The sequence below is a fragment of the Macaca fascicularis genome, chromosome 8, assembly GCF_037993035.2.
Source record: "Macaca fascicularis isolate 582-1 chromosome 8, T2T-MFA8v1.1".
Lineage (NCBI taxonomy): Eukaryota > Metazoa > Chordata > Mammalia > Primates > Cercopithecidae > Macaca > Macaca fascicularis.
Genome location: NC_088382.1, coordinates 23,282,653 through 23,307,000, shown reverse-complemented (window position 1 = coordinate 23,307,000; position 24,348 = coordinate 23,282,653). Strand labels below are relative to the sequence as shown.

The 24,348-nt window shown below is 52.8% G+C and overlaps 1 protein-coding gene across 3 annotated transcripts in view; it reads left to right on the top strand.

The window, feature by feature from the left end:
- LZTS1 (leucine zipper tumor suppressor 1) overlaps positions 1-7,559 on the top strand; it is a 58,572-nt gene extending 51,013 nt beyond the window's left edge. For all 3 annotated transcript variants that reach the window (XM_005562733.5, XM_045397985.3, XM_015454530.4), the window contains exons 3-4: positions 116-919; positions 3,353-7,559. In XM_005562733.5, coding sequence (XP_005562790.1) covers positions 116-919; positions 3,353-3,994 — 1,446 coding nt within the window. In that variant the 3' untranslated portion in view covers positions 3,995-7,559. The remainder of the gene's footprint in view (positions 1-115; positions 920-3,352) is intronic.
- The last annotated feature ends 16,789 nt before the right edge of the window (positions 7,560-24,348 follow it).

Below are 24,348 nucleotides of genomic sequence, written 5' to 3'. Positions count from 1 at the left end.
CCGCATGTGCTGGGAGAACCCAGATTGGCTCAAGGTGGGCACACGTGCTGGGGGAGGGAGGGTGCAATGCGCGTGCAGGGGAGGCGTGAATCACGGCAGTCCTTTTCCTCTACAGGGCTCCGAGAAGGGTGCGGTGAGGCCCACAGCCTTCAAGCCTGTGCTGCCGCGGTCAGGGGCCATCCTGCACTCCTCCCCGGAGAGTGCCAGTCACCAGCTGCACCCCGCCCCTGCAGACAAGCCCAAGGAGCAGGAGCTGAAGCCTGGCCTGTGCTCTGGGGCGCTGTCTGACTCCGGCCGGAACTCCATGTCCAGCCTGCCCACACACAGCACCAGCAGCAGCTACCAGCTGGACCCGCTGGTCACACCCGTGGGACCCACCAGCCGTTTTGGGGGCTCTGCCCACAACATCACCCAGGGCATCATCCTCCAGGACAGCAACATGATGAGCCTGAAGGCTCTGTCTTTCTCTGACGGAGGTAGCAAGCTGGGCCACGCGAACAAGGCAGACAAGGGCCCCTCGTGCGTCCGCTCCCCCATCTCCACGGACGAGTGCAGCATCCAGGAGCTGGAGCAGAAGCTATTGGAGAGGGAAGGCGCACTCCAGAAACTGCAGCGCAGCTTGGAGGAGAAGGAGCTCGCCTCCAGCCTGGCCTACGAGGAGCGGCCGCGGCGCTGCAGGGACGAACTGGAGGGCCCGGAGCCCAAAGGCGGCAGCAAGCTCAAGCAGGCCTCACAGAAGAGCCAGCGCGCACAGCAGGTCCTGCATCTGCAGGTACTGCAGCTACAGCAGGAAAAGCGGCAGCTCCGGCAGGAACTCGAGAGCCTCATGAAGGAGCAGGACCTGCTGGAGACCAAGCTCAGGTCCTACGAGAGGGAGAAGACCAGCTTCGGCCCCGCGCTGGAGGAGACCCAGTGGGAGGTGAGGCCACGCAGCGCTCACGGGCTTGGGTGGTCAGCGGTTTGGCGCCAGTCCTCCTCCTCTCCTTCTGGTGCTGGCCAATAGCGTGCAAACACAGACCATGTAGGCAAGTGAGGCTAACGTGCTGGTTTTATCACCCAAAGAAGGGGTTCCCTGCAAACCATGTTGGGGGATCGACTTACTTCTGAGCTTCCTTCTATCCCCACTATCACCCTCATGGCCCCTAGATTTCAATTTCCCCAAGTGAGCCATGAACCAAAAAGCCGGAAGCCAGATGACCAAGGCTCAGCCAGGCTGTGGGCCATCCTCCCTTCAATCTGCTCACAGGAGGCTCAGAAGAAGCACAAGCTATGCCTGAGTTCACGCAGGGCCAGGAGCCCAAGAGAGCACAGAATGTATTTGTTGCTTTGGAGGGAGGGACCGCACCCACTAGGAAGAGACACCCCATTGGTGGCAGGTTTCAGTGATGGAAGTGGCCACTCTTTGCAGAAATGTAAGTGGAACTTCTATTTGGTGAGCTGACATGGAAACCTAGGAGAGGAAGGAAAGAGTCCCACGCTCGCACATTTACACACTCACACATACTCACCTGGTCACACTTGGAAATGGGGCATCCGGACCTGACCGGGCTGGAGAACCCCATAACCTCTGCATCCTATTAGCGGGAAGCCAGCTTTTCTCACCAGCCCAGTGGTCTGGATGTCCCATGGAGTTGAAGTCTATCGTTGAGGCTCTTTACATGCTCGCACCCTGCTTGGTCCGTCCATGTGCCTGCCTCACCCCCAGTTCAGAGTTCAAATCTCAATCTACACGCAAACCCCTGTTTATGTACAAGTCAACAACCAGTGGTTTAACTTGCCCACTGCTGGCAGCTGTATCACCCCCATTTAACACCAATTGTATTGGTCTCTGTGTCAGCCTGATTTCTGTCATCCATGTTTATACTCACACCCTCTGACCTCACCCCTGCCTGCATGCACCCAGCCTTCCTCTCTCCTCTCTACTGGGGTAAAGACTACATTGCAAATTCACTGCTGTACCCGGTGACTAGTACCATGCTAGTTTGGATGTAGAGCCCAGTCCACATCTGCCAAACGAGGAATCATTGTCTTCTCCTCTTGCTCTTCTTCTCTATTTCCACTCCTATCCCCCATCAAAATTTGGCCAAAAGCAATGATGAAAACCAAAGCCACAGGTTAGAACCATGTGTCTCTGGATCTTGGCCATTTGGGGTCATGGGAGACCAAGGCCAGTCTGACTGAATCTTAAGAGTGAATGAAGGCCAGAGCATGTGGCTCTACAAAATGGATTCTTGGAGCAAGCCTGGAAGCCACCTTCACATTTCCTTTCCCAGTAGAAATGTCCCCTTGCCCTCAGTGAAACTCTGCACAGTCCTGGAGAAAATCCGACCCTACCCAGGATGCCTGCTTGGGACCAAGAATTTCATTCCAAGGCCAACCCTGTATTCATGTCATGAAGGGAGTGACAGTCATGGCTGAGGCATGGGCCTGGCTTTGAACCTCAGCTTGACCGCTTATGATCCAGGTGATTCTAAATACATTAGCCATGGTGGCAATGGGGTGTAGTGATTAAACTGTTAGCATCAGACCCTTACTCTTATACTTTATATATTATATATATGTGTGTGTGTGTGTGTGTGTGTGTGTGTGTGTGTGTATATATATATATATATATATATGCCCTCAGGCTGGTCACTTCACCAGCTATTTGCTCTCATAACCTCTCTGTGCCTCAGTTTCATTGATGTAAATTGAAGCTTAGTAATAGTACCTACTTCATCGAGTTGTAAGGAATAGATGAGCAAATGTAGGGCTTGGCACTTAATAACACTATAAATTATTAGTGAAAGTATGTTTATAGTATACTTACGTGTGGCTAGGCGTGGTGACTCACACCTGCAATCCCGGCACTGTGGGAGGTCGAGGCAGCCAGATCACTTGAGGTCAGGAATTCAAGACCATCCTGGCCAACATGATGAAACCCCATCTCTATTAAAAATACAAAAACCAGCCAGGCATGGTGGCAGGTGCCTGTAATCCCAGCTACTTGGGAGGCTGAGGCAGGAGAATCGGGAGGGGAGGCGGAGGTTGCAGTGAGCCAAGATCGCACCGCTGCACTCCAGCCTGGGTGACAAAGTGAGACTTCTTCTCAAATAACAACAATAATAATATACTATGTGTCATTATACATGATGACGATTATTTTATCAGTTTACTATATAGCCTAGCTCAATAACCTGGGGAAAGGGTCACAGCAATGTCCAGCTTACTTTCAGATGGGGCAAAGGCTAGAATGCTTAACACCAGACCACCGCATCCGGAGTGGCTTGGTTATTTTAGGCAGCTGAGCTGTCAGTTCCCTGGGTAAGGACACTCACCTCTTGGCGCTCTGTCTCTATCCCGCCCTCGGCAGGTGTGCCAGAAGTCAGGCGAGATCTCCCTCCTGAAGCAGCAACTGAAGGAGTCCCAGACGGAGGTGAACGCCAAGGCTAGCGAGATCCTGGGTCTCAAGGCGCAGCTGAAGGACACGCGGGGCAAGCTGGAGGGCCTGGAGTTGAGAACCCAGGACCTGGAGGGGGCCCTGCGCACCAAGGGCCTGGAGCTGGAGGTCTGTGAGAATGAGCTGCAGCGCAAGAAGAACGAGGCAGAGCTGCTGCGGGAGAAGGTGAACCTGCTGGAGCAGGAGCTGCAGGAGCTGCGGGCCCAGGCCGCGCTGGCCCGCGACATGGTGCCACCCACCTTCCCCGAGGATGTCCCCGCCTTGCAGCGGGAGCTGGAGCGGCTGCGGGCCGAGCTGCGGGAGGAGAGGCAAGGCCATGACCAGATGTCCTCGGGCTTCCAGCACGAGCGGCTGGTGTGGAAGGAGGAGAAGGAGAAGGTGATTCAATACCAGAAGCAGCTGCAGCAGAGCTATGTGGCCATGTACCAGCGGAACCAGCGCCTGGAGAAGGCCCTGCAGCAGCTGGCACGCGGGGACAGCGCCGGGGAGCCCTTGGAGGTTGACCTGGAAGGGGCTGACATCCCCTATGAGGACATCATAGCCACCGAGATCTGAGGGGCTGCCTGGGAAGGCGAGTCTGGGGACCTGGCACTGGGAGGCAGGGCTCTCCTGTGCCTCCCCCTTGCTGAGCAACTCAGACCCCTCTGAGAGACACCACTCCCTGGGACACAGACCCAGGACCCCCGAGGGGAGGGCAGGATGGCCTTTCCTTCCCTCTCTGATTTCCCAGTGTTCACCAGCCCTGCAGCCCACCAGGCCTCAGGCCCTGACTCCTCTGGCTTTCCCAGGAGATGGGTCCAGGGGTCTCTCTGCTTTGGTTAAGGGCTCCCTAAACTTTGGCCTTTGTTCAAAATAGATATCCTCTCCCCCTCCTCCAGGGAAGGTGGCCACAGCAAGTACAGGGGCTCCCCTCCACTTCTCATCCCAACCTCTTTTTCCCCCTGGACACATCGGAATGCCTTGGAAATAGAAAGAAGCCATATATGACCAGAAGCCTTGGAACCGGCCCCATCAGAACCTGAGCTATTCTCTGGCTGCAGAGGTGTAGGCGTGAAATGAGCTGTGGTGAAGCTGGCTTTGAAACCTCAGGGCTGTCCTGGGCCCGACAAGCCACAGGAAGGAGGGGAGAGCCAGGCAGCCCGCAGTGTGGAGACGCTGCCACAGCCAGAGGAGGGCAGAGGGAAAATCCTAGGGTTGGGAACCAGTGGCGGGTGATGGCCAACCCCTGGGGCCCAGTCCCTGTTTACTGGTTCTTGCGAATGGGAGCTGAGCAGCCTCTGGACAGCCAGTGGCCTTTGACCTCAGTGATCATTCTTCTTTAAGCCATAGACCCTGAGACCCCCGGCTGGGTGCTGGGAAGGGAGGGTTGAAGCCACCATGAACCAGAGGGTGTGGCTTTCCAGTTGCCCTCGGGGAGCCTCCCCATCTGTCCAGCTGGGGCCAGAGGCTGGGAATCCCTACCTGGTTCACAGTGGCCAGCGGCTACTCTGGAATGTTTTTCCTTCCCCAGAATCAAGCTTTTCCTTGATCCAGAAGAGCCCATATCACTAAGATGGCACATGTGTGATCTGGGCGTTTTCCTCCTCTGCCCGCAGCCAGGTTCGGCGGCACACCTTCCCCCCTTAGCGCCTTCAGGGCTGAGTTCTGGGTTTCTACAGGTCAGGACGGCTCCTCAGAGTGCCAGGGAGCCAGAGCCCCAAGCAGGAAGAAAAAGAGGCATATACACAGCCGTGTGCATAGCCTGGCCACCAGCCATCCTCCCTCCACCTCATGCCCCCATTTGTCCCAGACTAAAGGACCCGGAGAGCAGCTCCCTTTCTCAGGAGCTTGGGCAGTGCCCCAGGGGGCCCAGGGTTTCTCTGCAGATGTGCAGAGCTGGAGGTGGTGGAAAAGGATAAAAGGGAGTTTCTCTGTTGTTTGGTTCAGGGATTTTATTTTTATTTTTGTTTTTGTTTTTATTTTTATTTTTATGAGACAGGGTCTTGCTCTGTCCCCCAGGCTCGAGTGCAGTGGCATGATCATAGCTCACTGCAGCCTCATACTCCTGGGCTCAGGCAATCCTCCTGCCTCAGCCTTCCAACTAGCTGGGACTGCAGGTGCACGCCAACATGCCTGGCTAACTTTTCATTTTTTTTTGTAGGGACGGGGTCTCATTTTGTTGCCAAAGCTGGTCTCAAACTTCTGGCCTCAAGCAATCCACCTGCCTTGGCCTCCCAAAGTGCTGAGATTACAGATGTGAGCCACTGTGCCTGGCCAGATTTTTCTTTTCTTCTTCTTTCTTTCTTTTTTGCTTTCTTGTCTTTTCAGAAGCAAGCCAGACCTAGCAGGCTGTTCCATGTTCTATTTTTGACTGTAGCCACAGCTGCTGTTCTCAGGACAGCAGTCCTTCCCACATGCCTGTGCCTGCTGCCTGCTGAGATGAGGAGGGGGGCGTCTGGGAACTTGCGAGTCCGAGGCCAGTCCCCATTTCTGCCTCGCCCACCCCTGGCCCTTAGAGACCCTGAGGTGGGGGTGGGGAGATGCTTCTCTCCTTGCCCCCCACCCTCATGGGTCCTAGCCCTTCCCTGAGTGTGGGCTGAGGCCAGAGTCACCTTTTCTGTGGCTGGCTCTACCTTCCTGTCCCTGGGGTTAAACGCTGCCCATCCTGCCCTCCTCAAATGACAGAGGAGGTTTTCTGGAATTTCAAACCATTGCTCTTAGTCCCAAGCTAGGTTTGAACCTGGAATCTACCAGCCAAAAGTCCCTCCCTGCCTGAGGGCGGTACCCTCCATTGCGCACAGTTCAGACCCAAGTCAAAGATGTCCCATTCCTTGCCCCCCGGCCCTCATTTCCTTCATTTCCACCAGGCTGTGCCTTGTTTGAGTTTTTCCTCCCAGTGAGACTGCCCCATGGAGAGAAAGGAAAGGGCTGGCTCCCCCTCCCCAGGCTGGAGACCCCCCCCACCCCAGGAAAGAGCAGCCAAAGTCCAGCGCTCTGCCCTCAGACATTGCCTGAGAAGAAGTGGCTGCCACACCGAGGGGAAGGCCCTGAAGCATGAGACTGTGCTCCGCCATGGTGTCCCGGTGCCCTCCATACACAGGGGAGCGCAGCCTTCTCTGTATCTCCATGGCCCTGTCCCAGGCCGGCCCAGACGTGTTCCCCCCAGGCCTTGTCCAACATCCGTGGCGGCAGATGTCTTCCCTGGGCTGCCACCAGCCCCGGCCCCAGAGTGGCCCACAGTGGCACTAGAACGCAGGTGTCCCGCGACCTCGCGACCTCATCGTCCTGTGGGTGTTCTTTCCCGCCCTGTCCAAAAGCGCCCTCACTATTCTTGGACCATGCCAGATTCTGCCTCTCTGGAAAGAGGCTCTGGACAGCAGAGGCCTCCAAGCACAGAGCCCGGCCCCAGGCCCCAGGCCCCAGATGGGGTGGGCTTCCTGCCCTTCCCTCTGGGCACGCCTGCTGGCACGCTGACCCACTCGAATGGACCAACCTGCTGTGTCCCCAAAGGATGCCTGCAGGAGAGAGCAGCGCTCCGCACCACCTCACCAAGGATCGAACTCTGCCTCTGGGCCTCGGAATGACTGGACTCTCACGGGGTTCCCTCCTAGCTCTCCTGGTGAGCTCCTGCCAGGCACTCGCAGCCCCTATAGCACTGAGCTCACATGAGACTGGGATGTGGGGGGCATCTCTCCCCAAGGAGGCCCTTGCTGAGCCTCCTGTGCCTGGTCCTATCCCGGGCCATGTCTTAGGTGAGACAGTTGCCCGAAACTAAGCCAGGCCGGGCTGTAGGAGCAGCAGCTTTGGGAGAGGGATTTCCCTGCAGACCTCAAGTCATCATGCAGTGGGTGCTGCCATGACAGAGGCTGTACCCCTGGGCCAGCGAGGCTGCTCACCCACCTCTTGTGCAAGGTGGACTTCGTGCTGTGCCTGCAGGCAGAGCTGGAGCTCCCAGCAGAGGCAGGCTGGGACAGACCAGCATTTGGAAGATGTACATAGTTGTTTTTCTTTGTGGTTTCTTGTTGGGTTTGGTTTGCTTTTGACAGCTTCATTTTATTTTTGATGTCACTTTTTGGCCATGTAAACTATTTGTTGCAATTTTATGTTTTTATTTATGAATAAAGAATGCCATTTCTCACGCTCTCTAGAGCCACACGTGTCTGCCCTCCTCTCCCCTCGCTATGGTGTGGCAGCTCCCTGGCACTTCTTCCCTCGGAACAGGAAAGATGACGTCCCTTCCACCAGAGAGGGGGGTGAGGAAGGCGGCACAGGCCAGTGGGAAAGGGGGGGCCAGGGGTCAGATAGGCTTTAGCTGGCCCCTGCCCCCATCACCTACCCTGGGACCTTATCTGTGAAATGAGAGGAAAAGGGACTCAGGGACAGGTGCCCCTGTAGAGTCAGAGCATCCTCTCCAAAAGACAGCCCCTCCCCACCCAAACCGCATGCCCCACCGGCTGCTCGCCTCACCAGCCAACTCCTGGGTCTACCGCATATGGCCTCTTGGCAAAAGACCAGCATGGCTATAGTTGCCACTGCCCCAGGGCCCCCTGGTGGGGCAGGTGCAGTCACCACCATGGCCATCTGTCCAGCCTTCTTGGTTCCAGCCTACCTGGTGCCCCCTTGACAACCTTCCCTACTATCCCGGGCTCACAGCCTAGGCCCAGAGGGCTGCTGCTCAGATGGCGACAGACAGAAGGGACATGTTACGAGGAAATTGAAATCGCAAGGCAGCCTAGGGGGCACATAAGGGGCAGATGACAAGTCCTCTGAGGTGGGGAAGGTTAGTGTAGACTGGGGGATCTGGGAAGAGGCAGGCAGGAGAAGACTTGGGGCAAGGGTAGGACACAAGAAGAGTGGGAGGGAGGAAAGGACTAGAAACATGTCTCCGGGGCAGGCGTTCACACAGCTGCCTGCCCACCTGTGATGGGAAAAGAGCAGCACTGGGGGTTGGAGAGGCAGGAGGACCAGGGTGCAGGGGCCCACGCAGAAGCTCAACTCACTGAGCCAGGACAGGAGCCAAATTCTGATTAACATAGAAGCTCCAGCTTTGGGACAAAGGGGTCATGTCCGACCTGGGGTAACTCTTCCCTGTCTTCCTCCTAGACCTGGCCCAGGCTGGTGACCTCACTAAAACATGCCTGTCACTAATGACACTCTTGGGTTACCCCTTCCTCTTTAATTAGAGCAGGCCCAGAGATTCATTTTAACCAATGGGATACAACAGGAGTGATGCTCTGCCAGTTTCAGCCTAAGCCTAGAAGGCCTAGCAGCTTCTACTTTGATTCTATTGTTTGAGGCAGGGTCTCACTCTGTCACCCAGGCTGGAGAGTGCAGTGGTGTGATCATGGCCCACTGAGGCCTTGACTTCATGGGCTCAAGCAGTCCTCCTGCCTCAGCCCCCCAAGTAGCTAGAACCACAAGCTTGCACCACCATACCTGGCTAATTTTTAAATTTTTTTATGGAGATCGGGGGCAGGGGTCACTATGTTGCCCAGGCTGGTCTCAAACTCCTGGCCTCAAGCCATCCTCCCACCTTGGCCTCTCAAAGTGCTGGGATTACAGGCATGATCCCCTGTGCCTGGCCCGCTTCCGCTTTTATACTCGGGAGCACTAAGATGCCACATAAGAAGCCCACCCTCCTGTTTTGCTGGAAAGGCCACGTAGGGTAGGAGGGATCACTTGTCCCAGAGTCTCAGCTAGGTCCCACATCTAGCTGAGCGTAGTTGAGTGACTACCCTGGACCCAGCCGACCCCATGGGGAACAGAGTCTTGTTCCCCACTCTGCCCTGCCACAGTCCTTACCCTCAGATCCCTAAGCACAGTAAATGACGGTGTGTTTAAACCGCTGACGTCAGGGATCTATTACACGGCATAAAGATTCATCACCAGAATGCCCATCAGCATGCTCCTTTGCTTGCTACTTCACAAGCCTTTCTCCATCCAAAGGGCTCAGAATGACATAAAAAAGCACCCCTAGAGGCCGGGCGCGGTGGCTCAAGCCTGTAATCCCAGCATTTTGGGAGGCCAAGACGGGCGGATCACGAGGTCAGGAGATCGAGACCATCCTGGCCAACACAGTGAAACCCCGTCTCTACTAAAAAATACAAAAAAAAAAAAAAACAAAAAAAAAACTAGCCGGGCGAGGTGGCGGGCACCTGTAGTCCCAGCTACTTGGGAGGCTGAGGCAGGAGAATGGCGTAAACCCGGGAGGCGGAGCTTGCAGTGAGCTGAGATCCGGCCACTGCACCCCAGCCTGGGCAACAGAGCGAGACTCCGTCTCAAAAAAAAAAAACAAAAAAACGCACCCCTAGAAAACCACAGGGCTGGCCGGGTGTGGTGGCTCACACCTGTAATCCCAGCACTTTGGGAGGCTGAGGCGGGCAGATTACCTGAGGTCAGGAGTTCGAGACCAGCCTGGCCAACATGGCAAAACCCCATCTCTCCTAAAATTACAAAAATTAACTGGGCATGGTAGTGCAAGCCTGTAATCCCAGCTACTCAGGAGGCTGAGGCAGGAGAATCGCTTGAATCTGGGAGGCAGAGGTTGCAGTGAGCCGAGATTGTACCACTGCACTCTAGCCTGGGCAACAGAGCGAGACTCTGTCTCAAAAACAAACAAATAAACAAACAAACAAAGATAAAGAAAAGCACAGAGCCGTGGGAAAGACCGTTCCAGCTGGAAGAGGAGCAGTGAGGAAAGGGGACCAAAGAGTGGAGAAACGAGGGCTTTTCCTGACCCCATTTCCTCCAGAGCCCTGCCTAGGACACAGCCTTTCTGGAGCCTCCCAAACATGCTTATTGTTTTATTTTTCGTCCTGTTTTGTTGTAGAGACGGGATCTCACTATATTGTCCAGGCTGGTCTCAAACTTCTGGCCTCAAGTAATACTCCCGCCTCAGCTGCCAAAAGTGCTGGGATAACAGGCATGAGCCACCCCATTCAGCCCTCTGCTTATTAATTTAGGAAAAAGAATAGAACAAAAGGGAAAGCAGAGAGAGAGAGAGAGAGAGAGAGAGAGAGAGAAGAGACAGAGAAAAAGGGAAAGAAGGAGAGAGACTCCTTCTTCCTTGACAACAAGCAGCTCAATCCTCAGCCTCCACCGTACAGAATGCACAGTCTCAGAATATTTTTATCCAGCCCCAGACGGACTCAGTGCACAATTGAGCCTGTGAGAAGGAGGCAGTCGGTGATCCTCCCCAGGCATTCACAGCAGCAGGTGTTTTCTGAGTTATTTAAGGAAGGTCAGGCTGTCCCCAAATATCTCCCCAACCCAGGTGCCACAAGGCCTGAAATATCACAATTTCATGCATGCATGCATGTATTCCTTCAATAAATATTTATTGAGCTCCTACTTTTTGCCAGCCCTGTTCTAGATGCCAGAAATACAGAGGTGAACAAAGCAGTCAAGGTCCCTTCCCCTGATTAAGGTTACGCTTTGGAAGAAAACGAATAAATAATTTTCCATTATAATAAGTGCTACAAAGGAAATAAAGAGGGTGATATAAGCTGTCTGTGGAGAAACTGGAGGTGCTATAACTGGAGCGGAGTGAGTGAAGTGGGGAAACTGGTACTGTGAAAGGAAAGTTGGAGAACTACAAATATCACCTTATGTCACTATCTTGACAGCCCATTCTGTCCTTTTCTAACTTGGATTTCTCACCCTCTGTGCCAAATTCTTTCTCTTAGAAATCTCTTCTCAGCCGGGCGCAGTGGCTCATACCTGTAATCCCAGCACTTTGGGAGGCTAAGGCGGGCAGATCACGAGGTCAGGAGTTCAAGACCAGCCTGGCCCCCTCTCTACTAAAAACACAAAAGTTAGCCAGTTGTGGGGGCAGGTGCCTGTAGTCCCAGCTACTCAGGAGGCTGAGGCAGAAGAATTGCTCGAACACGGGAGGCGGAGGTTGCAGTGAGCCGAGATTGTGCTACTGCGCTGTAGCCTGGGAGAGAGAGGGAGACTCCATCTCAAAAAAGAGAAAAGAGATCTCTTCTCTGGGGGTCTCAATAGATAAATATGTGTGTCTGTGTGTTTCTGTGTCTGTGTGTGTGTATGAGCACACAGGCACACAAGATAGGGTCTCACTCTGTAACCCAGGCTGAAACACAGTGGTGCGATCACAGTTCACAGCAGCCTCCACCTCCTCCAGGGCTCAAGCAATTCTTCTGCCTCAGCCTCTTGAGTAGCTGAGACTACAGGCGCACAGCAGCATGGCTAGCTAATTTTTGTATTTCTTGTAGAAACGAGGTCTCGCTATGTTGCCCAGGCTGGTCTCGAATTCTTGAGCTCAAGTGATCCACCTGCCTTGGCCTTTCAAGTGCTGGGATTACAGGCGTGAGCCACCACGGCCAGCCCTCAGCAGGTACCTTCTTATCTTACCAGGGGACTTGAACTTTTCTTCCCTAACCTCAGCTTTTCTTGTTCCCACCCCCTGGACATCTCTACCTTCCTCTCCATCTAAAACAAACCCCTCCCACCACCTGCCAATAAAGACCTTTGAAAAGCCTTAAGCATTAAACATTATTCTTTTCACATACGATATTAAAGACAAAATTTTGTGAAATGGCACAATTCTCATAGAGATGCAGAAATTAAAATAGTTTCTAGGTAACTTAATTAAAAAATGTTCGGCTTTAATTCACTTTATCTATCTATCTATCTATCTATCTATCTATCTATCTATCTATCTATCTGAGACAGTCTCTGTCACTGAGGCTGGAGTGCACTGGCATAATCATAGCTCAACTGCAGCTTTCAACTCTTGGACTCAGGTGATCCTCCTGCCTCAGCCTCCCAAGTAGCTACTAGCCACCAAACCCAGCTAATTTTTAAAATTTTTTTTGTAGAGATGAGGTCTCACTGTGTTGCCCAGGCTGCTCTCAAACTCTTGGCCTCAAGCAATTCTCCTGCCTCGGCCTCCCAAAGTGCTAGGATTATAGGCAGGAGCCACCATGCCCCACCAACTTATCTAAATATTTTTTGTTTGTTTTGGTGGGAGGGATGTGTTTACTGGGGCTCCGAGCACAAGTTTATTCTGCCTACGGTATAATCCAGACTTTCCCTCCGAGTGTCTCTATCCTACAGTCTCTCACTGCAGTTTGGAGCCATTGTTGACTCCTGCCTCTCCATCATCCTCTCTGTCCAATCAGATCGTAGATCCTGCAGGCTCTATCCACTCCTTACAGCCCTCCCCATCACCCTCTTTTCTTTCTACATCTATTAGCTCATCTGAGGTCGTCCAAAGGATTGCAAAACGTCCAAGTCATCTTAGACCTTAGACATCTTCTAATTCTCACCACCTCAATTTTATAGACATACAAAAGGGAGACCCAGAAAGACAAGAGGGATTTCTAAAGGTCACACGGCTAGTGGATGACAGACCTGGTCTCCTTGACAGCTCTAATAACCCTGCTAGTTTCTTTGCCTGCACTCTGGCCCATTAAATCCATTCACACACAACAGTCCGATTTACGCCTCCAGGGCTGCTGCCATCACGACCTTGCTCTGCCCAAAAGCTTGAGTGGCTCTTCACTGACTTCAGAATCATCTCCGGCCCTCTTAGCTGGCTTTCAGGCCTTTCCATTTCGTGGGGTTCCAACACCCACCTCTGCAAACTTGAATCTGATGGGAGGGGCCGGAGTGCATTCCCTAAAACATCACATCTATCATCACCATTAGCTCCATCAACAATGAGGGATTCCTGTTGTCCATCACAATGTTAATGAAAAGACCCCACTTGGCTGCCCAGTCATGTGTTCTACCTGAGACGCTCCCAAAGAGGCGGCATGTACAGAGGTTAAGTCCATCTGGAGAATCAGCTGACCACATTCGTGTTCAAACTCCTCTGCTGTTGAGCTGTGTGACGTTAGATAAGGTTGCTTAGGTCAGGCATGGTGGCCTAAGTAACTCCTGTAATCCTGTAATCCCAGCACTTTGGGGGGCTGAGACAGAAAGATTATAAAAATTAGCTGGGCGCTGTGGTGTGCGTCTGCAGTGACAGCTACTCAGGAGGCTGGGGTGGGAGAATCACTTGAGCCTGGGAGCTTGAGGCTGCAGTGAGCTGTGATGGCGCCACTGCACTCCAGCCTTGGCAAGAGAGGCGCCTGTCGGCCGGGCGCGGTGGCTCAAGCCTGTAATCCCAGCACTTTGGGAGGCCGAGACGGGCGGATCACAAGGTCAGGAGATCGAGACCATCCTGGCTAACACAGTGAAACCCTGTCTCTACTAAAAAATACAAAAAACTAGCCGGGTGAGGTGGCGGGCGCCTGTAGTCCCAACTACTCGGGAGGCTGAGGCAGGAGAATGGCGTGAACCCGGGAGGCGGAGCTTGCAGGGAGCTGAGATCCGGCCACTGCACTCCAGCCCGGGCGGCAGAGACTCCGTCTCAAAAAAAAAAAAAAAAAAAAAGAATCGCCTGTCTCAAAAAATAAATAAGTTACTTAGGCTGGGCTCAGTGACTCACGCCTGCAATCCCACCACTTTGGGAGACCGAGGCGAGTGGATCACTTGTGGTCAGGAGTTCGAGAGCGGCCTGATCAACATGTTGAGAACCCCGTCTCTACTAAAAATACAAAAATTAGCTGGGTGAGGTGGCACACACCTGTAATCCCAGCTACTCAGGAGGCTGAGGCAGGAGAATTGCTTAAACCCGGGAGGCAGAGGTTACAGTGAGCTGAGATTGCACCACTGCACTCCAGCCTGGGTGACAGAGTGAGACTCTTTCTCAAAATAATAATAATAATAATAAAATAAATACATTGCTTAAATTTTCTGGGCTTCCCAGGGTTGTTTTGACAATTATATGAGATAATACTCAATACAAGTTAAAGTATTGCTACTGTTTATTATGACTACCACAATTTAGTGACGTGACACTTATTAGTATTTGTTAACAAAGCGTCCCTGCTTCAGGCCATGTTGGGCTACAGTGGTGCCCCAGGTTCCCTTGGCCTGGCGAAGCTCTACCCCGTGGGAAACAACTGATCTTATTCTGATGAGTTGTCTCCCCACCCTGCAGCCTTTTCTCTCCAGGTTTCAACCCCAGAAGGCTGCCTTATGGGGGTATGCCCCGGGACAGAGGCGCAGCCGAGGAAAGAAAGGAACAAGGAGGGATTCGCTGGGGGTTGTGGGGAAGCAGGGCTGGGCCGGGCCAGCCTGTGACTGTGACACTGACCGAAAGGGAGCTGGTTGGAATCCTTATTCACCACCTTTGTTTTTTTTTTTTTTTTCTTTTTTTTGAGACAGGGTCTCACTCTGTCACCCAGGCTGGAGTTCAGCCGCACGATCTCACAAGTTCAGGTTGCTCACTGCAACCTCCGCCTCCAGGGCTCAAGCGATTCTCCCACCTCAGCCTGCTGAGTAGCTGGGATTACGGGTGTACGCCGCCACACCCGGCTAATTTTTGTATTTTTAGTGGAGACGGGGTATTCACCACCTTTGGCCCCTCTTTCCCTCTCCCTCCTCTTTTAGCTGTGCCACATAGTGCCAGCCTGAGTGTATACATATGCACACACATGCACACACACACACACAAGCATGCACACGTGCAGCCCCCACCCCCCTGCATTCTCCTTTTGCCCCTTGCCCCCCCCCACTGCCTCAATTACAGCTAATTGAGAGGTAAATAGGCTCACCACAGCAGTTGTAATCAGTGACATGTGAAGCGAATTAAATTTCTTACACCAAAAATAACAGGACGATTTGCCTGCCATGGCCCATCATTCAGATGGTCGCTTCTTGGGTTGCGGGGGCCGTGCACACATAGCCTGTGGGTTTCAAGGTCCAGGGTTCCCTTTGCTTGACTGGCTCTTCCAGGCAGAGACTCGAGGGGTTCAGCAAAGCAGTCTGGGGGTGGTGGGTATTATCCATGCCAAATACAAAGGAAGTGCCCTGGAGTCCCTGGCATTGACTGGGCTGGGTGCTGGCTGACTTCTCAGTCCTGTCACTTGCATTTAACCCTCACAGCAGCCCTGCGTTCTACACCTTCAAGGCAAATCATACTGTGCACAGTGGATAGTCGCAGCCCCAGGCCTGCGACTGTGGCCAAGGCACATGCTCTTGGTCTGCTGCCAGACTGCCTCCTCCTCCCAGCCTTGCTACAGCAGAGGACAAGAGACACAGTGGTGGCCAGGGTCACCCTGCTGTCCTCCCACGCTACGCAGCAGAGTGGCCCAGCTCTCCCAGGCCACCGTTTCTTCTGGCCCCTGAAAAACACCCATCTGAGCCGGGAGGTGCTTGGCCTGCTCTGCCCGTCTGGATTGCTGCCATGCTGGGGGGCAGGAAGGCTGCCTGGGACCCGCCCACCCCTTGGAAAGAGGAAAGGAGTTGCCTGAGCGCAGTTGCCCACTGTCAACCTCACCTGCCTCCTTCACCAGCTTCCCAGGCCCCTCCCCTGTGAAGCAAATGCTTTCCAGGGAAATTCTGGCTCCAGTCTTCATCTGGCTGGGCCTCCAAGACTATACTTAGAAAGTGGGAGAGGACACAGCCCTGCCAATGGGCCAGCTCCAGGGAGAGCTGGCATCATCCAAGACTTTGGCTGCAGAAAGCCAAAGGCAAGTCCCCCACTCCAAGTCCCGCTCCCGCCACCCAATCCGGTTACCGCCTGCCTCCCCCTGCTTCCTGAGCCCAAGAGCAGTGAACGCGCTCAGGCCCGATTTCCTGCTGCTGTCTTACAATATTATAGTTTGATCAGGAACTTCCCTACTTATAGATTCCCAAAGGGTACAACTATATCAGAAAAGGAAAAAGCCTATTAAGCAAATGTGCTTTTTCTGTAGACACACACACCACACACACACACTGCTCCTTTTCTCTAGTTTCTAGATGTCTTTTAAACTTAGGACTTCAAAAGTATCTGTGTGTGTGTATGCATGTGTTTTTCAGAGGTGTTTGTGTGTGTGCATGCATGTGTTTTTATGTGTGTTTGTGTATGTATGTGGGTATGTATATGCGTTTGAATATGCATATATATAGCTGTGCATGTGTGAGTCTATGTATATGTGTGCATGTGCATATATGGGGTGAGTGTATGTGTGTATGCATGTGTATGTCCACATCTATATGTGTGAGTGTGTGTATGTAAGTGCATGCATGTGTGTATGTGTGGGTGTGAGTCTATGTATATATATGTGTATGCATGTATATGTTTATGTAAATTGTGTGTGTATATGGGGTGGGTTGAGTGTATGTATGTGCATGTGTGTGTATATATGTATATGTGTATGTGTATATGTATTGTGTGTGTATACATGGGGGTAGGTGTGAGACTGTGTATGTGTGTGTACATATGTATATGGATATGGATATGTGTGTGGGGTGATAGGTTGTGTGTGTATATGTAGGCATGTGTATATCTGTGTGTGTATATATATGTATATGTGTATTTGCATGTGTGTGTATACATGGGGGTAGGTGTGTGTGTGTTTTATGTGCATATCTGTGTGTATATGTGTATGTGTATGTGTGTGCATATCTGTGTGTATGTGTGTGTACATATGTATATGGGTATGTATGTGTGTGGGGTGGTAGGTGTGTGTATGTATGTGTATATCTGTGTGTATATATATTTATATGTGTGTGTATTTGTATGTGTGTGCATACATGGGGGTAGGTGTGAGTGTATGTGTATGTATGTATGCATATGTATGTGTGTATCTGTGTATGTGTGTATATATCTGTATAGGTATATGTGTATGTGTGTATGTGTGTGTATAAATGGGGGTAGGTGTGTGCATATGGTGTATGTATGTATGTGTATATATGTGCATATCTGTGTGTATATACACATATTTGTATGTGTGTATTTGTGTGTGTGTTTTTATAAATGGGGGTAGATGCATGTGTATGGTGTATGTGTATATATGTGCATATCTGCGTGTATGTGTGTATATATATGTGTATGTATATGTGTATGTGTGTATGTATTTGTGTGTGTATAAATGGGGGTAGGTGTGTGTATGTGTACATATGTGCATATCTGTGTGTGTATATATGTATATGTGTATGTATATGTATTTGTGTGTATGTGTGTATACATGGGGGTAGGTGTGAGTGTGCATGTGGGTGTGTGTATATGTGCATATCTGTGTGTGTATATGTATATGGGTATGTGTGTATGCATTTGTGTGTATGTGCATGTATACATGAGGGCGGGTGTGTGTGTGTGTGTGTGTGTGTGTGTGTGTGTGTGTGTGGATGTGTGGATGTGGGTAGGAGGGGCTGGAGGGTGTCTGCAAATGGAAGGTGCTGCCTTCCTTCCATTCTTTCTTGTCATCCCCACCCCCACCAGCACCAGGGCACTTGCTAACCTCACGGAGGTGCCTGTGATGCGAATGAGGACGCAGCACGCAGACCTGTCTGAGGGAAGCTTTTCTGGCTACTCCCTGGGGAAGACCTCGGGGAAAAGAAGCCAGAAGGATGGGTAGAGAGGCGAGTTCACCACGGGGCAGTCACAATGGAGGGCCCAGCTGCTCCTCACCTGGGGTGGGGTGGGAGGGCTAGGCCTTGACGTCCCCACCCTTACCCCAGCCTCAGACCCCAGCCAGTGCCTGGGCCCCTCCCTAAACTAGGATGGGTGTGTGCCTGGGCCAGGACACTCTCTCCAGCCGAGGGCAAGCCTCAAAGAGGGACACAGCTCTGCACTCTCGACAGCTGGGGAATGAAAGCCTCCCCCTGGAGGGGAATCGGGGTCACCCTCGAGTCCCCCAACGCCCCCCTTTCTCTCCCCTCTTCTCTGCGCTCATCATTGCCGCGCCCCCCGCCTCTGAACCCTGCCCCACAAACCAACGCCTAATGGATGTGGCAGAGTCCCTCACCAGTCCCCACCCCCCAAGCCCTCCATGGATGGCATCGAAACCAAACCGCACATCCCGGGCCAAGCTGCAGCATGGGCTGCATTCACGTGACTCTTCCTGCCCCACAGCCAACTGTGTAGAGATTTGCGGACACTGGCCAACAGGAAGCAAACTCTCCGGGAGAAGGAACCTTGGCTGAATGCCTCCAATGTGCTTCGGGGTCCAGCCAGAGTCTGGGCTGGCGAGGGAAGAGAGCTGGGGCGGAGGTGGCTCCTTGTAGTTGTTCTGTGGGTTGCCCAAGAGCCAGGCTCCTTACTGAGAGCCAGCTCAGCTGTAGGTGACCCCTGACAGGTGGCCCTATCTTATCCTCCAATACATCGGCCCCAGAAGCCAGCCCAGCACCCATTGGCCCCCGGCAGACGCTCAGTAGGAGGGCAGGAAGGGCTCTGGACGGGGAGTCAGACTTCCTAGGAGCTCCATGTCCAGTTCTCCCAATTGGCCTTCAGCAAACCCCTTGACCTCCAGGAGCCCAGCTCCTCCTACCCATAGGGTCATGGTGACCCGGAAAGGACTTGGGCTGCCTGGCAAGGCCGCCATTTTAGGCAGTAAATGACAGAGAAAGTGGCTGTTTCCAGGCTATTGTACCCAACAGAGAGAAGAGAGAAAAGACTGCGACCATGGGGGAGGTGTCAGGGACAGCTGAGGGCTTTCCCTGCCACAGCAGGACGTGCTGCTGCACGGAGGCCGTGAAGACCCCCAGCACCCTGGGGGTGGGGGGAGCTGGGAGCAGGCTCAGCATGAGGTGGGGTTCCCCCTGCTTTGTGTCCCCGGAAGGGCAGGCACAGTGACAGGCCCTGCTTTCTCTCAGAGGCCCTGAGAGGAAGCGGGGGAGAGAAGGAGTGGTCTTTGCGTCTAGTCCAATCTGTCCATTTCCGGTTGGGGTCTCAGGGCACTGGTTACTCCTTAATCACTTCGGGGCTTAATTACAAGGAGGGGGGTGGGAAATGGGGAGTGGGTGAGGGGTGGGAGCCCCTAGGGCTGGTTATCGCAGCCATGCTTCAGGGTGGGATCGCACCATAGCGAGATCCTTGTGACACTTTGCCACGAAGTTCGGGGTCTGTCAGTTTCCTAGGGCTGCCATAATGAGTTACACAGACCACGTGGCTTAAAACAACAGAAATTAATCCTCTCCCAGTTCCAGAGGCTGAGAGTCCAAGATTGAGGTGCTTGGTCCAGGGGTTCCTTCCCCCAGAAGGCTCCAGGGGAGCTTTCTTCCTCGCCTCTTCCAGCTTCTGGTGGCTCCAGGTGTTCCCCGGCTTGTAGCCACATCACTCCCATCTTCGCCTCTGTCTACACGGCTATCTCTTCCCTGTGTCTGTGTCTCTGTGTGGCGTTTCCCCCTCTGGGTCTCTCTTCTTATAAGGACACCAGTCCTATTGGATTAAGAGCCACTTCCTCTTAACTAACTACATCTGCAACGATCCTATTTCCAAATAAGGTCACATTCTGAAATCCTGGGAGTTAGGACATCAACATGTCTTTTGGGGGGACACAATTCAATCCATAAAAAGGGGCATTGGGAGGACTGAGATTCCTGGGGCTTGCTAAACGCCCAAGTCCCTCCTGCTCCGTCCAGATAGGAGCAAACGCCATGAAAAGGAGGGCTGCCAGACGGGGGAGGGTCCCAGGGAGTGTCTAGCGAGTGCCCGTGAACTCCGAGAGGTTGTTTAAACCGCCCTCTGTTAAGAAGGGGGTGGGGCCCGGGTGGGTAACTCACTCAAAGCAACATGATTTTCCCCAGAATAGACCCAGGTCCCAAGAGTGGGGCACAGGGGCCCATCCCCCTTTGAAGTGCAAATGCCGGCCCCTGGGTGCAGCCCTCCCAGAATAATCAGTGTCTTGCATCTGCTGCCCTGCCTGAAGTGCGACCCGCCAGCTGCTCTCGTTCTCTGGGTGCCCCACTGGCTGAAGTCAGGTGGCTGGAGGATCAGGCCCCAGGCAGACCCGGTAATCAGCACTTAGCAGGGAGGGGGAATTAAGAAAACAGTGTGTTTAATGTGCTGGGTGGCAGCTGCGGCCCCGCTCCCATTTGCTTAGATACCTGCTGTCCCCACTGGGCCCTGGGTGGGGGGAGGGTGGCATGAGCAGCCCTTTGTTTAACAGCAGCTCACTTACAGGAGCCCCAGGCTGTCGGGCAGGTCACAGGAGGAGGATGGGACATTTGGTGGTTTTGATAACAATCAGCAGTGACCTTGGTGGTAAGGATGCTTAGCGCCAGGCTCCCCTGCGGCTGAGGGTCCCAGCTGGCTGTTCTAGGGTCACCCATGAGGCTCCACCTTAAACCCCAGAGCTTCTCCACAAGAGAAGTCAAAACCAACACCACTGACAGGAGGATTCTGCTCTGAAAGCTGGGGCTTGGGAACCAGACGGAGCAGGAGCAGGAGCAGCTATGGAGACTGGTGGTGAGACCCAGCGCTCCGTCGGGCTTTGGTTAAGTTATCTAACCCAAACCTCAGTTTTCTCATCTGTGAAACAGGAATCAGTCGTTACAGGGTGGGCATGAAAAACTGTATGTAAAACACCTGTCAATAATATTCAACATACTCTTTCCTCACTAGGACCCAAGGTGCCTCTAGAAAGGGTTAAGTCCTGGCACCCGCTCCCTGCAAAAATGAGTAAGGTCAGGTGAGAGAAAAACACCAGGTAGCCCCATCCTGGCCTCCTGTGCTCAGACCTTGCTCAAGAAGGGATGGCTTCTTTCTTTCTTCCTCCAGATCCTTTATCTGCCCCTTCTCAGCCATGACCACATTACCTCTTGGGCTACCTGCCTCTTTTAGGGCCCTAGTGGGGCAGATCTGTCTTGGCTGAGATAAAACAAGGCCAACCTGAACAGCTCCTAGGCTGAGCAAGACAGCCTGAAATTCAAGGTTCACTGAGCGAGTGCTCTGAACAAACTCCCAGCACTGGCACCCGGAGCCTGGGGTCTACAGGCCCAGCCAGAGCTGGGGAAGGTGGACTCGGGCATGCAAAGCTGCCACCTGGGGGTGATGCCCAGGGCTGCCTTCTCCAGAGCTTCTCCTTGGAAGGGATAGAGCTGTGCCTGTTCTTTCCCAGGAGGGAAAGGCCTCCTGGCACTGGCGCCTGCTCCTTGTGCCTTCCTGGGTCCCTCTGGGACATCAGTCCCGACCTGCCACAGGGAAAAGACCCCGTGGCTCTGAAGAGGAGGCATTGGAATAGGAACTACATTCCTTTGCTTGGGTGGGCTGCTGTAACTAAGAACCACAGGCCAGGAGGTTTCAACAACTGAAATGTATTCTCTCACAGTTCTGGAAGTCTGAAAATCAAGGTGTCAGCAAGGTTGGTTCCTCCCGCAGGCTGTGAGGGAGAATCTATTTCCTGCAGCTCTCCCAGATTCCAGCGGTTTGCTGGCAACCTTCAGCATTCCTTGGCTTGTAGCTGCATCACTCCAATCTTCACACAGGGCCTCTGTCTTCACATGTCCGTTTTTACATAATGACACCAGTCATATTGGATTAGAGGTCCACCCTACTTCAGTGTGACCTCATCTTAACTAATATCTACAATGACCCTATTTCTAAATAAGGTCACATTCTGGGTATTGGGGGTTAGGATTTAAATATATAGTTTTTGGCAGGCGACACTACTCAACCTGGACTTAAGTGTAGAGTAGGATTTGTTTGTTTTGAAGACAGAGTCTCGCTGTCATCAAGGCTGAAGCGCAGTGGTCTGATCTCAGCTCACTGCAACCTCTGTCTCCTGGGTTCAAGTGATTCTTGTGCCTCAGCCTCCCAAGTAGCTGGGATGACAGGTGCATACCACCATGTCCAGCTAATTTTTGTATTTTTAGGAGAGACGGGGTTTCATCATGTTGGCCAGGCTGGTCTCGAACTCACCTGACCTCAAGTGATCCATCCGCCTCGGCCTCCCAAAGTGCTGGGATTACAGGAGTGAGCCACCACACCCGGCTGGATTTTGACCAAAGAAGTAGCACCCCCCTAATACTTGCTCTCCTAAAGCTAGGGCAAGAGAGCTTTCCAGTATGACTTATTTGGGAGAAGACAAGACAAAAAAAACAAAAACAAAAACTGGTGTGCTTGGGGCCAGGGCCTCTGGGGCAGGAAGGAGGCTGCCCTCCCTGCATAATCACTGTCTCTCTTCTGCCTGTGTAATGTGCTGGGAAGAATTAGAAGGTCAGTCTTTGGGCTTTGCCATGAGGTAGCAGAAACTATTAAGAGTTGTCCTGGCCGGGCATGGTGGCTCACGCCTGTATTCCCAGCACTTTGGGAGGCCGAGACGGGCAGATCACAAGGTCAGGAGATCGAGAGCATCCTGGCTAACACGGTGAAACCCTGTCTCTACTAAAATACAAAAAAAAAAAAAAAAAAAAATTTAGCCAGGCGCGGTGGCGCACGCCTGTAGTCCCAGCTACTCGGGAGGCTGAGGCAGGAGAATGGCATGAACCCGGGAGGCAGAGCTTGCAGTGAGCCAAGATCGCGCCACTGCACTCCAGCCTGGGCGACAGAGCGAGACTCCGTTTCAAAAAACAAAACAAAACAAAAACTTGTCCTGTGAGCTGACTTAGAGCCCAGTGATCTAGCATGATTTGGAGAGAGGAGTGGCCTCACGCCTCTGCCTCATGGCTCTGCCTCTGGGGAAACCGCCCAGGTACAGTCCACATGCATGCATCCCACTAAGCTGCCCTTCATCTCTCCAGGCTCCTTCCGGATCTGTCAATCTGCCTAACTAGTTGTGCCTATGTCAGAGAGCTGTTTTGATAAGTAAATCAGATGATTAGGGCAAGCTGGCACACAGTAAATGCATGAATTCTGGCCATTGCTAGCCCGAGTCAGGGAGGGATGCCCTGCAGAGAACACAGAAGGTATCTTACAGTGTAGAATTGCTGGGAATACAAGGACAAACGAGACCGGGGTGGAATGAGGGCAGCGGGCACGGGGAAAGGAGATGCCTAGGATGACTCCCACTAAGAGATCCACAGGAATACGGAAGAGGAGCTGCCTCCCCAGGCACCGACTTGAGCACCCCGGCTCTTAAAGCTCCCTCTTCCCGTGTGGTCTACTGACACCTGATGGTAAATAATGGAAATGCAGCAAGAGTTGCAAGATTTTGTGTATGTGTGTGTTTTTAATTTTACTTCTGTAACAGGTTAAAAGTACTGCTGCCTCTTCAGACACATGGATACAGCGCCTATGGCCACTCTAAGTTTCCGCACATATACCAACTGACACAGACCTGAAACTATGAGGGCTTTACGCTGGGGTCCATGATGGTGCTGCTGCTGCTGGGCGTCTTTCTGTTCAGGGCCAGGTCAATCCCAGGACAGCCTTCAGAAAAGAGTCAGGCCGGGCACGGTGGCTCATGCCTGTAATCCCAGCACTTTGGGAGGCTGAGGTGGGGAGATCACTTGAGGTCAGGGGTTCAAGACCAGCCTGGCTAACATGGTGAAGTCCCGTCTCTACTAAAAATGTAAAAATTAGCCGGGTGTAATGGCGCACGCCTGTAATCCCAGCTACTCAGGAGGCTGAGGCAGAAGAATCGCTTGAACCCGGGAGGCAGAGGTTGCAGTGAGCCAAGATCGCGCCACTGCACTCCAGCCTGGGCCTGGGCAACAGAGTGAGACTCTGTCTCAAAAAAAGAAAAAAAGAGGAGGGGAGAGTCAGTCCTCTCTGGGTCTAAAAATCTCTAGAGTAGAAGCTGTTGCTGCTGCTTGATTACAATATGCCTTCCTCCCCTATGTCCTCCAAATAGCAAAAGAAAACCAGGCTGCCACGGCCAACCCAAAAGGCAGCACAGCTGTCTCTTGTCATTCTGAGCACCCGAGTGTTTGGATTTGGGAAAAGGAAGTGGGAGGGGGAGAAAGAGGAAGAGAAGAGAGAACAGCTTGAGAAGGACATATCTGGTCCTTTCTTGAAATCTATTTAAAAATTAGCACTTGCTGGGGATGCCATGAGGTGGTCAATCACCTATCTAGGAATTAGGATTCAAGCCCTGAGGCACTGAGCTGAGAATTAATTATTGCTCTGGAAGGACTGGTGACACAATCTCTAGGCATCGTCAATGACCAAACTGAGCTGTGGTGGCTGGGCCTTGGGGTCTAAGGGCGCA